This window comes from Fundulus heteroclitus, chromosome 11 (assembly GCF_011125445.2).
Source record: "Fundulus heteroclitus isolate FHET01 chromosome 11, MU-UCD_Fhet_4.1, whole genome shotgun sequence".
NCBI classification, from domain to species: Eukaryota; Metazoa; Chordata; class Actinopteri; order Cyprinodontiformes; family Fundulidae; genus Fundulus; species Fundulus heteroclitus.
The window spans coordinates 24,369,761-24,382,657 of record NC_046371.1 but is presented as its reverse complement, the minus strand read 5'-3'; the positions used below and the strand labels follow the sequence as shown (position 1 = coordinate 24,382,657).

General features: G+C 41.7%; 1 protein-coding gene across 6 annotated transcripts in view; it reads right to left on the bottom strand.

The window, feature by feature from the left end:
• Nucleotides 1-12,897, bottom strand: part of LOC105929365 (spectrin beta chain, non-erythrocytic 1) — a 62,582-nt gene that overhangs the window by 10,199 nt on the left and 39,486 nt on the right. For all 6 annotated transcript variants that reach the window (XM_036143204.1, XM_036143206.1, XM_012867098.3 and 3 more), the window contains 20 exons: nt 12,084-12,271; nt 11,861-11,978; nt 10,601-10,759; nt 10,142-10,444; nt 8,158-8,311; nt 7,660-8,054; nt 7,301-7,564; nt 7,015-7,226; nt 6,591-6,728; nt 6,277-6,496; nt 5,596-6,132; nt 3,566-3,768; nt 3,395-3,485; nt 3,153-3,299; nt 2,782-3,045; nt 2,416-2,640; nt 2,226-2,315; nt 1,276-1,554; nt 1,058-1,188; nt 765-969 (listed from right to left, as the gene is read on the bottom strand). In XM_036143204.1, the coding sequence (XP_035999097.1) occupies nt 765-969; nt 1,058-1,188; nt 1,276-1,554; nt 2,226-2,315; nt 2,416-2,640; nt 2,782-3,045; nt 3,153-3,299; nt 3,395-3,485; nt 3,566-3,768; nt 5,596-6,132; nt 6,277-6,496; nt 6,591-6,728; nt 7,015-7,226; nt 7,301-7,564; nt 7,660-8,054; nt 8,158-8,311; nt 10,142-10,444; nt 10,601-10,759; nt 11,861-11,978; nt 12,084-12,271 (4,323 nt within the window). The remainder of the gene's footprint in view (nt 1-764; nt 970-1,057; nt 1,189-1,275; nt 1,555-2,225; nt 2,316-2,415; nt 2,641-2,781; nt 3,046-3,152; nt 3,300-3,394; nt 3,486-3,565; nt 3,769-5,595; nt 6,133-6,276; nt 6,497-6,590; nt 6,729-7,014; nt 7,227-7,300; nt 7,565-7,659; nt 8,055-8,157; nt 8,312-10,141; nt 10,445-10,600; nt 10,760-11,860; nt 11,979-12,083; nt 12,272-12,897) is intronic.

The window sequence follows — 12,897 nt, the reverse complement described above, 5'->3', positions numbered from 1 at the left end:
AAACAATCCAGCTACATTTCCCATAGGGCTGAACAATTAATCGCATTTTCAATATAATCGCGATTTTAAAAGCCGCAATTTCCAAATTGCAGAGGTCTGCAATTTTTGGCTATGTAACAATTTGGGAATCAGACGCGTCCTTTAGGTGTCGCTAAAATGTTTGAAGTGGGTTTGCCTCCACATGGAAGGGAAGACAGTTGCAGCAGTGAGATAATCTAACTTTATTACTTGTTTTAGAGTTTATATAATCATACATAGCATTAAGTACTGGTCAATCAGTTTAATACATAGACTTGTTTGTTGGTTGCACTTTATGTTCAACAAGGATTGATGTCCAATTAAATTAAAAGCTGTTCTCTTGAATAATATTCTGATTAATAGAAACATTAAAAGTTCTTGTTTTAAATAGTCCTTGTTTACAAACATCTTTATTTAGAGGCCATTTTTGTTGCTTGTGGTTAATGCAGCGAAAAGTCTAAATTGCAATTTTGGTTGAAACATATTGTAGGCAGAACGCAATCATTTCTGCTCTGAGTTTAGATGCTGCTGGTCTTTTAGCAACTAATCCGCATGGCGAGGAAACAAAATGATTTGTTGTTTTGTATGTTTAAAAAGACATGATAAAACTGGGGGTGGGGAATCGCATTAAATCGCAATATTAAGATAAAAAATTGCAATTAGATTATTTTCCAAAATCGTTCAGCCCTAATTTCCCCAGAGCTTTCACAGCGTCAAAGCATGCGACTGGAAGAAGAAAGACTCACGGTGACATGTTCGTAGTCTTGGCCCAGCTCATGGGAGCCAGCGACCACCTCCCTCTCAGCAATCCACTGTTCCAAGTCATCTACCTCCCGCTTCAGCTGGGTCAGGCGCAGCCTTTCCTGGAGACGCCCGCGGCGCTCCTCTGCGAGGTCTTTGAGGCCTGCGTACAGCTTGTCTACTTGGGCTTGTCGCAAGGTGATTCTTTCACTGTTCGGTTAGGATCAAGAACCAGACGTGTTAGCCATTAAATGACGACTACTTCTTTAAGATGGCATGTCAACACGTGCTTTCAGACCTTTCCGGGTGCTCGCTGGTGACCATGAGACGGCTGCTGTTGGCCAGCTGGTGAATGGTCTGGGCATAATCCTCAAGGGCCTGTTCTAGGATCTGGTGTTTCTTGACCATTGCCAGAGCGCTTTGTTCATCCTGAGTAACAAAACCTGAGTTATTGCATTTCATCCATACACAGGGTTCAAAATTAGCCGGGCTCCATCCGACCTCATCTAAACTTACCTTCGCTTTTTCTTCTGACATCATGTGCAGCTCCTGCTCGCCCATCCAGGCTTCTGCTTCCGCCGCGTCAGCGTAGAACTGCTGGGCGCGGTGGGCCTCTATCAGACGGTCGTGACGCTTGTCTGTCTCGGCGATCAGTTGGTCCCAGAGATCCCGCAGCTCAACCAGACGGTCCTTCAGCAGCGACTGCCTTTCACCGTCTACCTGGCTCTGAGCCTCGCCTCGTCGGTGGATGTCATCAATGCGAGGCTGATGGCCCTGGATCTCCTTCTGCAATGTCTGTTTCACAACCAGAGCAGAGATTATTTTTACTGGTAGGATTACTTTTTTACTGCTGCTCGATCAGTTTATGAGGTTTCAGACAATTTTTTTTTTTATTTCAGATTTTTCCAGTATTCTGGACATTTGTTTACTAAAGGTATACTAAATGTGTACATAAACGCTTTTATCTCAGTGTTTCACAAATCAAAAACACAATGCTGAGGTTGAACTTTGACATAGCAGTCTGATAAAGGGAGATTTCACAGCTTTTTGGCATTGATTTAGATTCAATTCAAGATCAGTTAGCTCTGTCAAATCTAAAATGATTAAACTACACAAACAAATGAAAAAAAAAAAGGAAATATTAGGCATGTTTTTATTGCTTTTTGGCTACAAAACCAGTTTTTAAGAAATTTGATCTAAGATGAAAAGCTTAACGGGTTCTTCAATACCACCCCCACAAACAATCAAAGCGTTTAATTTAGAATATTTGATTTTAATTAAATGGGTGGGGAAAACGAAAAAAATCAAGTACAGAAAAACAAACACATTGTCATACTAAATATTATTTTTTTCAATATTTATACATGTGTGAAAAACAACAATTTCTTAAGCCAACTGTGTCACAACACTTAATTATAATGCAGAAAATCTCTAGTTGAACCCGTAGAAGAGGAAAAAAACGATACCTGGTTCTTTTTGATCAGCAGCTGCACAGTGGGCAAGTCTTTTCCATGATCTGTGGAAGTCGCCAGAGGCATCCTCTCTTGTACCCAAAGCTGTGATTAAAACAGGAATAAACCTCATCAGCATATAAAGCACAACAGAAAAGTTAAATTTACACACATCTATTGACTCTATTGAGTCACTAGTGCTCACAATTTCATCTTCCAAGTCTCTGTTGAACTGATGTGCTTCTTTGGAGGCCAGCAGTTGCTGTCTCCTCAGGTTAAGAGGGTCTTGCAGGCTAGAAAAATTGTCAATGACTCGCTTCTGCTGCCCATCAACCTCAGCCATCCCCGCATCCTCCTGAGACAGAGCGACGGCCTGAGACTGCAGGGACTGCACCTCCTTCTCTCTGACCTCCATCTGATGCTCCAGCATCTTCACAGGGGCAAAACAGAAAAAAAAAAAAGGGTAAAATATTTTCACTCGCACCATATTGGTTATCACAGCGGAAAAAAATTTCTGTCTTTTGAACTTCAGTCACAATTTCAGAGTTGTGCAACATCTTCTGATTTCTACCTGGTGCTTTTTGAGGAGAATGTTGACGCTGGTCAAATCTTTTCCATAGTCATCACTGTGCAGCTGGCTCTCAATGTTTTTCAGCCAGTCGTCCAGAGCGGAGCAGCTCTGAGTAAAGATCTCCGCTCTGTGAGCTTCAAACAAGCACTGGTCCTTGGTGCGGGTCGTGCTCTCCAGCTCCTCCCACTGATGCTGCAGGTCCTCTAAGGTCTGCTGGACAACAGGTTTCAGCTCCGGCTTCTCTGCCACCAGCGCTTGACCCTCCTTTTAGAAAAACGGGTTTAAAAAAAAAACATAAGCGCTGGTAAAATAGAAGAAGATAAACTGGAGGCTAAGTGAAGTGAATATCTTCAGTATACATGTTTACCCACCTTATCAATTTTATCCAGCCAGTCTTTGTTGGAGGCCAGCTCTGCCATGAAGGCCTGGTGTTTCTGCCATTTGCTGTGAAGATTTCTAGCTTCATCATAAGACATGTCCTGTGCTGTTAGCATCTTCTCGTTGATCCACAATGTCAGCTATGGAGGAAGAGTATCAATATGCAAAACATTATAAAGAGACCTCTTTATAATGACTTTATACATTCATTCATGCGAGTACTAAACTTTGTTACCTCCTGTCCATCCTGGAGGAAGCGCTGAAGTTCACAGTTATCCTTAAGCTTAGTAAGCAGTTCATTTGCAGCCTCTTTATTTTTCTGGTGCCTGGAGAAAACATGCAGAAAAAGTGAACTTTTTAACTCTGTACTCAAAACATTTGACTTATCTTTTGCTCCAGCTCTGACCTTTCCTGGATCGAATCGACTTTTTCTTGAATTTTATCTGCGTTTGCATTGGAGTCATTAATGAGGCGCCGGCCAGCCTCCACCACGCCGGTTATCTTCTCCTCACTGGCCTCGGTGGTGGTGAGGAAATCCTCATGCTTCTTAATGGCCTCTTCTGCCGCCTGAAGATTGGTGGGCATCTCTGTGTGGGACAGCACGTACTCCTACACCAACACAAAAGCAGCATTTGCATTTCTGCTTGCCAAAACAACTCCTTTCTTTAAAAAACACCATGAAGGAGCAAAACCTCTAAATGAGCCAGAAATTCTTTTAAAAACGCCGCTGGGTTTAACGATTCATTTTTTACTACCATCTCTAAAAGCACCTTGTTGGTTGTTCCAGTGTTAGAAACAAGCATGTATTGATTCAACCTACACTTCTCCTTGTAATAATTAGAACCCTCTTTTAAACAAAACTGACTTTATGTTGTCACTTAACATTTAAAAGGTGTTCATAGTCAAACATTTCAGTATCATGTCCTGTATTTTACTGATAGACTGACCCAAAGTAGCACATAACTGTGTATTAAAAGGAATAAGAAAAGTGATTTTCATGTTTTTAGCACATTAATACCTGAAAAAAAATGGGACATGCATTTGTTTTCAGCCTGCCTTACTCTAAAACCCTAAATAAAATCCCTTGCAACCATCTGCAAAAGCCGTCGTAAACAGGACCTCTTTTTACTTTCTTTCAACAGTTTGCCACCAGCCCTGCAGGAGACGTGTGGAAAAAGCTGCTCTGCTCAGATGACAACCAAATTCGACTGTTTTGCCTACATGCAAGACACAATGTGTGGTACAAAACTTAACCAACGCACATCAAACATGGTGATGGCAGCACCGCGCTGTGGGGAAAGATTTTTTTTTTGTTTTGTTTTTTTTAATGGAGGGACAGGGAAGCTGGGCAGGATGGAGCTAAATACAGAGGAGCAATCCTGGAGCAAATCCAGGAGATGCTTTAAGAGGTTTAAGGCTGACGTGGACGAGAGGACAGTAACCCGAAACAGTCATCCAATCAGCAACAATAACATTTTAGACATTCCTCATAGGACTTGCAGCTGTAATTGCAGGGAAGGCTGTTCTACAAATTATCAGCATGCATTTGGTTGCACAGGATTTTTAGAGGGATCTGAGCAGCCCATATATGCACAGATTATCTTTTGTAAACATTTTGGAATATTACGTCCATTTCCTTCACATGACAATTCAGCATTAATTCAGCATCCAAAGAAGTTGCTTTTGCTTCTATACCGGTTATTTAGTGACACTGATTATTGAAAAGCTGGCTGAAATGATGGGATCTAATGTGGTTAATTAAATAAAAGCTCTGCTGCCTGTTAAAAGTGTTATACACATCTGCAGCAGGCTCTAATGTTTGGTTTGGTGGTTGCAAAACGGGTTATTCTGCGGGAATGGAAATCCTCTACTCCTCCTTGCTTTAAGAAATGGCTCAATGATATGGTATCCTGTATCTATCTCGAAAAAATTCGATACTCTTTGTCAGACAACCATCATAAGTTCCTTGATGTGTGGGGTCCTTTTAATAGATACATTCAAAATAATGGGTTATAATGAGTGTGGTACTCGTTTGGACCTGTACTTTTTTTCTCTCTCTCTCTCTTCTTACTCATCATTGTTGTTATTACTGTCATTATCATTTATTGCTTTCATTTTTTATTGATATTCTGTTTTTTTTAATGGTGAACTGCTTGATACAGTATCTCCAGAATTGTCTGTTGCTCCCTTCGACTCGTGTCTCGTGCTTTATTATGCTCTACGGTTTGACAAGTTACTCTTCTATCCTCTTTTATCAGTTTTTCCAGTAAGCTGACACTGTTTTGTCATTTTGATTTTTATTATTGTTGTGCTTGTTTACTTTTTGTTGTTGTATTTGCTTTTTTTTTTTTTCTGCCTTGGTTGTTTAATTCTGAAAACTATAAATAAAAAAAATAAATAAAAAAAAGTGTTATACACATGGTGTGTTGCTCTAACCTGGCTGTTAAGGAAAGCTTCAGCTTGCTTGGCATCTCTAAGGAAAGTCTGGAAATCAAAGGCTTGGGCCAAAAGACTCTGGCGGTTCTCCCACATGCATCGCAGCTCATGCCAGCCGGTGTCCAGCGCCTGCAGCCTCTGGGCCAAGAACATGTGCTGGGCGTCGGTCTGACCTTGGGTCACTTCCTCGCCAACCGCCCGCATCTTCTCATAGTCCTCCTTGTAGTTGTCCACTTCATTCTTGATGCTCTCGTGTTGGGCGAGCAAACACTCGGCCTCAGGCAGGGAGGTGGGGATGTCTTCTGAGGCCACCGCCGTCTGAGTGCGTGACAGCCAGGACTGGAAGTCATCCAAATCCCTGAGGAAACCCTGAAGTTTGCTGGCTTCTCCCAAGGACTCCTCCCGTCGCTTCATGGTGGCGTTCAACTCCTCCCACACCTCCTGGATCTCAGCCAAGCGTCCCTGGATTTCTCCGGCTTGATCTGGATGTTCACTGGCTAGTTTTTTGGCCTCCTTTGTCAAATCATCCAGTTTACCCTACAAAGAGATGAAAACCAATTTAGATTAAGAAATCATGGGAGCCTGAAAAAACATCCCTGCGATTATTTTACGCAGTTTTTATTTATATCGTCTTCCATTTCCATTTTTCACCCACAATCCCTGCATGTAACCCGTCCATACTTGAATAGCCTCGAGATCCCTCTCCATGCCAGTTAGCTTGCGTTGAAGTGCCATCACTCCAGCCAGGTCATTGCCCAGGCTCTGCGTGGATTCAATCACTTTGGTCTTCTCCTTCATCCACGTCTGGATCTCGTTACACTCCAGGTGATAGTTCTGGATGTTCAGAGCCGACTCCAGGTCTTCTTTCTTTTGGCCAGCCAGTCGCTCAAACTCTTTCCATCTAGAGTCCAAAATCAAGCACATGGCGCACTAAATACAAACAGAAACATGCTTATAAATGTGAGATTAGATGCATGTTAAATATCAGCTCCTACCTGTTGTTCAGCTGGTCTGTTGTCTGGTGGATTTGGTCTTTGTTACAGTTCTCGGAGCTCAGCAGCTGCTCAGCCACCTGATTCACGTCGGTGACCCGAGCGCCCAAGTTGTTCATCTCAGGTTCAAGAGTGTCGAATCTGCATCAGTTTATCATTTATATTTTTTATTTACTCATTGTAAAAAAGGAGTAATTTCAGTATGTATTTATAGCAGGTTTATGTTCACTCTGAATATTCATGTAGCAAACTGCACTGGTTGGCAGAAACTAGGAGAGGACTGTGATAACTGCTAAAAATAAACTTATTTTGCATGTAGACAGAAATTGTGACAAATTTTTCTATGTCGAATATGGAATCATATTTAAAGCTGAGCTCTTTAAAAAAGAAAAACAATCATCTGGGCTTCGGTCCACCACAGACTGACCTCTGCTGCACCACCTCCAGGTCTTCCAGCTTGGTGGGGATCTCCATGCCATCTAACCACTGCTCCTTCTCCTCCACCCAGAGCTGGCAGGCGTTCGCTTCACTGAACATGCGGTAAAGCGCCAGAGCGCCTTCCAGAGCCTGTCGCCGAGCTGCCGACAGAGACTCCAGCTCTTCATAGCTCTGCTCAATAGCAGGAAGACGTCCGGCCACCTAGAAACAGCCGTTAATCATTTACCACAATGAGCAGTTTACAAAAAGGAAAATGAGAAGCAAAGCAGCCTTACTTGAGGGAAATTAGCATAAGCCTGCGGCAGTGCTTGAGCCCCCTCATGGAGCGAGTCAATGAGGGGGCGGTGGCTCTGGATCTCCTCCTCAATCTCTCTCTGTTTGCGAGCTAAAGTCTGGGTGGAGAACTCATCGTGGCCAACCTCTTGACTGGAAACCTGTCTAAGCGTCTCCGTAATCCAGGCCTCCATGTCGCTGGCATCCGTCTGAAACTGGTGCAAAGCCACGGATTCCTTGAGACTCTGCTCTCTGAGCTTTGTTGTCTGGTAAGATTGGAGACAAATAAATAATCAGTGTAAGCAGAAAACATGGGGAAGATAGTTTAGATGTGAAAAATACGACTCGCCGCCCAACCCACCTCCTCCAGATGAGCCCACTGTCCACAGATGTCTTGGATACTTTCAGTGACTTCCGGAGCTCCGAAATGTCCCTCTTCAACCAGAGCTTCACCAGCAGCGATGCTGTTGCTAAGGGGGCCATAGCGAGCTGCCATCTCGTCCCTGAAGGCCTCGTGTTTACTCAGTAGGTGAAGGGCAGACGAGAGATCCCGGCCACTGTCTCCGCTAGACAGAATCTGCTCCTGCTCTCTGATCCAGGCTGCCTCCTCACCGATATCCCACATGAACTGCCACAGTCGACGAGAATCCTCCAGACGTTCTCTACGCGTCGCAGCAAGCTGACCGAGCTCCTCGTAAGCTTGACCCAGCAGCTCGACCTTCTCACTAACAAGTCCGGGTTCACAAGGCTTGTAAGCTTCCGGTTCGAAAAGAAAAAGGAGGACAGTGTGCTTAGATGTTGATAGACGAAGCCGTGCCATCTGTAAAGAGGATGTTGAGGACCGCGTGAGAGGGCTTACCCTGGTCGTGGGAGGTGAAGCGTTTTGCGGCTCCTTGCACCACTTTTATCCGCTCTGCCTGAGCTGAAATGTCAGCCTCTACCAAATTGTGTTTTTGCAGCAGATCTAACACATCATGCAAATGCTTGCCACTGTCCTGAGACTGCAGACGACCCTGGAAAACGACAAAGTACAGCGTAGAGAAACATTTACAGGTTATTATCAATCAAAATCTATAAAACCTAACGAGGAAATGTTTGTTCAAAAAGGTTTAATCAATAGATCATCGCCATAAAACTACTACAAAAACGAATAAAAGTTTTTGTTTGCATTGTTTGCATTGATTTAAGCTTTGCACAAAGCTTACATCTGCCTGGATGTCTAAATAAAACTTTATAAGTAAAATAAAATATATTTACAATTAAATATTATTGAACAAACTAATAATGGATAATACAATTGTAAAATAATAGATTATAATTATTAAAAGGTAATTTGTTAAGCTAACATGAAGCATATGGTTGCAGCTACCTCTAAAAGCACAGTTAAAGAAATTACCTCAGCCTTAATGAAGATAAGGGGAAACAAATTTAAGGAAATAATGAATTTTCTTTTAGAAGCACAATGTGGGTCAAAAGTTACCCATTTTTTATGTTCCATATCCTTGCAACAAATTACGTTAAGCAGTCAGTACTCCAGGTATTCTTCAACTGAATTGATTTTGATCATCATGCATACTTGATGTGTTTTTATTTCCACAAAGTAAGAGAGGCAAAAAACACTCTTTTCCTGTCCTTCATTTATCAAATAACTTTACTTTAACAGAAAGCACAAAAAACTTCCAGCATGAAATAACACAGTAGATTAATATTTAATCCAAGTTGTGCATTAAAAGAAGGTGTGTGTACATGTTGTTCATCAAGGGTTGAGAGAGTGATGAAACCAGAAAAGACGAGGGAGGTAACTATGCTGTTAACACGATGAAGCTCTGAAATTTAAAGGTGGTCTTGGTTATTTTCTATACATTAGTAATGAAGACATTTATATCAGGGTGGTTTCGTTCCAACCAGGAGGCTGTACGAAACACGGTTGACAAATGCAGCTATATGACGGCAGTAACTAATATCTACCAGCAGGAGCTCGCTCAGAGTTGAGATACATTTATCAGATTCAGTAAGAGCAGATGGAGTCAAACAGGGGCAGCCCACGTCCAGTACGTACAAGCAACAATAAACTTAGTAAGTTGATTCAATATAAAAGTTTTATTTTAGAAACAGGGCAGTGTAGTCCAACTACTCTGTCCTCCCGACAGAGACGGACAGCTCTCCCTCTCAGGAGAGAGCTGTGCATGCGATAGGAAGGAGTGATATTACACACTTGGGAAGAATATGTAGTGCGCCTTATGATCCTGTGCACTTTATGGTCCGAAAAATACGGTATGCAATGTCTAAAAACGAAAAAAAAAAATTTGAACAAGCGAATTTAAAACCATGTCAGCAAACCAAACTTGTATAGCAGAGTCATCTCTGTAGCTTAATCTATCAAGGTGATGAAAGACTTGCTGCTCATCAAGACCAGTTTGGACTTCAACTTAGGATACATTAACGACAGTAATGAACAAACATGGGAAAAACCAGCATTTCCAGACTGGCAGAACCCAAATGAATCAAGTTTACAGCTTGTTAAGACAGCATCTCAACATTTAATTCCTTTAAAGCCCCAAACGATTGTAGTCTGCCTCAGTTAACCTCAGTAAAGCCAACAATGACAGGCAACCCCAGTCGGCCGTTACCAGGAATGTTAACAGCTAATTAGCGCAATTAGGAGCAACACTAAAGCTGCTGGGAAAAACCATGAACAGCAGCTATCTTACTTTAGAGGATTAGCTGAGTCCTTTTAGTTAATTAGAAACCTAAGCAACAGTAGCAATAAACACAGACATTCAACAATTGTTTAGATAAAGTCATGGAAGTCGTTTAAACCGGTTTCTTTGTGTCAGTTTTACCTTTTCGTCGGCCATCCAGTCCATGATGTAACGCATCTCCTGAAACAACCTTTGCAGGTCTCGGTGGGCGTTCAGACGCTCCCTGCGCGCAGCCAGCAGTTCTTTGAGGTATTCCCAAAGTCGAAGGACGTTATCCCTTCGTGCCAGTATGCGGCGCACATCGTGATATCTCTCTGCTTCCAGCTCTTTGGCAACAGCCTCCACAGCAGCAACCCGCTCCCAGTATGCACCGATGTCCGTCTCAATAGCTTCATGTTTACGAGTGGCAGCTTCTACTGCTCCCAAGTCAGTTCCAAAATTATCCTTGCAAAGCAAAACGAAAACAAAAAAGACTGAAAAATAACCTAGGTAATTTTCATGTGGATTTTAAACAAACAATATTAAGCATTCATCAGACCTTTTTAAAAAAAAAAAAAAAAAAAAAAAAAAAAAAAAAAAAAAAAAGGGTTTTGTTTCTACCTGAGACACTAATCTCTGGTTCTCACTCAGCCACGTTTCCCTCATAGCTGCTTTCCGGTCAAAACGGGCCGCAAGCATCTCTAGTTTTTCTTGGCGAATCAACTCATTTCTCAGTGCGAGCTCCCGCTCGTGTTCAGCCTTTTCCAGTCGTTCCCATGCCTGCCAAACAGATGGATACACAGGATTCCTGAATCATGCAGCAGACTGGATGCAAATGTTTTACATGGCATAACATTTTCGAAAGTTATTACTTATATTACTTAAGCTTAATTATTCTCTAAATTCTTGCACAATTTCTAGGCACTGCAATGCATATACAGTGTCAGCCACATTTATTTGTACCTCAGTTAAAAGGTGTTGAAACCCTTAAAATAAATGTATCTTTTATTTGATGCGGGAAAAGTTAAGATATCTCTAACAATTAATTAAAAATGTAATTGAAGCATTATTTAAACTTATACTCAACTTTATAAAGTTTATCAGAGTTCAGGAAAATGTAATTAGCAAGGAGGTAAATAAAATAAGGTAAACAAAAATCTCTCTGTGAGAACTGCAGCAAAGGGTGGCACCATAGGGGCTCAGCAAGTCTCCGTGTCAGAAGTTTTAAATAAAATCTGGTGGCCTCTGGCAGAAAACTGAAAATAGATCCTTGGAGCTTTCAGCAGAGAACACTGAGACCTCTGACAGATCAAGATTGTGCAGAGGATTGGTCAGAGATCCTCATCTCTAACCATTGTAAAAGGTTATAGCAGAACAAACATGAGGAGTGCCACGTTTCGTCTCGTCATTTAACTCACTTCGGTTGGCAGCTTTAACACATATTAGACATGCTGTGTGGAAATGCACCAAGAGGACATATAGTTGGGACAGTTTTAGTAAAAACGGCACTTCTAAATAGGATAGGCTCTGAAAAAAATAAAAATGAATCCCTGGGTGCCACACCTTGGAGCGTAGACTGACACAGCCGTTTGATAGAAAATAATAAGGGTTAGTTTGTTTTTTTAACCTACGACTGAGCTTGCCGATGTGTATTGTATTCACATGACTTCCTATTGGCTAATTATTTTGGTTAATAGCAAATATTTCTTGATAACGGGTTTTCTTTCCTACTGAAATATTCTTAAAATAAAAATCCATCGTACATCCATTCATAATTTATTTTTCGTAGTTGGCGATCATTCTACTGCAATAAAAGATGAATGAATTTAAAGCTTTCAACTCACACTTTAACAGGGTTAGGGTATATCGAGCATTCCCTACCTTATTTATATCAGAGATGAGTTTGCCTTCTTTTGGCATGTAAACTTTCTGATTGTTTGCTCTCATTTTGCTTTGGATAGTAAAGAGAAGAACCTCCAAGTTCCCTTTTTCTGTAAATCTGTTGAGACAAAAACACTTATTTAATTTAGGTTTATGTTTTGGATTTTAGAAGAAAATTATATTTTATAATTTATCAGCTTCCACCAGGAAAACTAATACTCACTTCGGGGGTTTCTCCACAGTCCTGTAAGAATTGAAGGCCTGAAGCTGGTTCTGAACTGCACTCAGAGAGTTAGCCAGCTGCCGATCATTGAGCGTCACTATGGTCTGCTCAATCCACTGCAGCAGCTCTGATGCCAGGGTCTCATACTTATCTATCAGCTGGTCGGCCTCAATCGCGTAGTCGAGTACCTGTAGTGACAAAGATGAGTGAATACAGCTAAATGAGACGCAAGCATTTATACATCAGTCATTCTGCTTAAGGGTACAAAGGCATAGCTCAGATCTTTTTTCAAGTAGGGTTCTGTAGGATTTCATCTGGACTCTTTGAACAGTCCTACTTGAGTTGGTAAGTAAAAAATCTTCAGTCAGGACAGGGGATCCAATAGTTCTACCATCCTAAAACTACTTAAATCTCAAACAATTTAAAGTTTAACCCACCCCGTACCGGAACCTTACTTCGCCCACATCTAATATTTGAAATATGCGCCTAAAGGAACGCGGGACCAGGCAACATGCGGGTGGTGAGGGCTGGGCGTGGTCTGGGCTACTAGAACAACGCAAATAAATGCTAAACAAACCAAATGAATGCTAAGATAATAAATTGCTAAGCTGAAAATTGAGAGACTGATCGCTAAGCTGACTAATTCAACTCGCTACAGAGGCTTGTACGAGACAGAGCCGCTTTTATACCCCACAGCGGCAGAGCTACGGACGTCAGTTTTTCTGGGTGACGGTCACAATATCTTTTTAGCCTAAACCAATACTGATTCAAAATTAAAATGCTTCTTTATCTGTCCACAAAATGAAAATGGTTA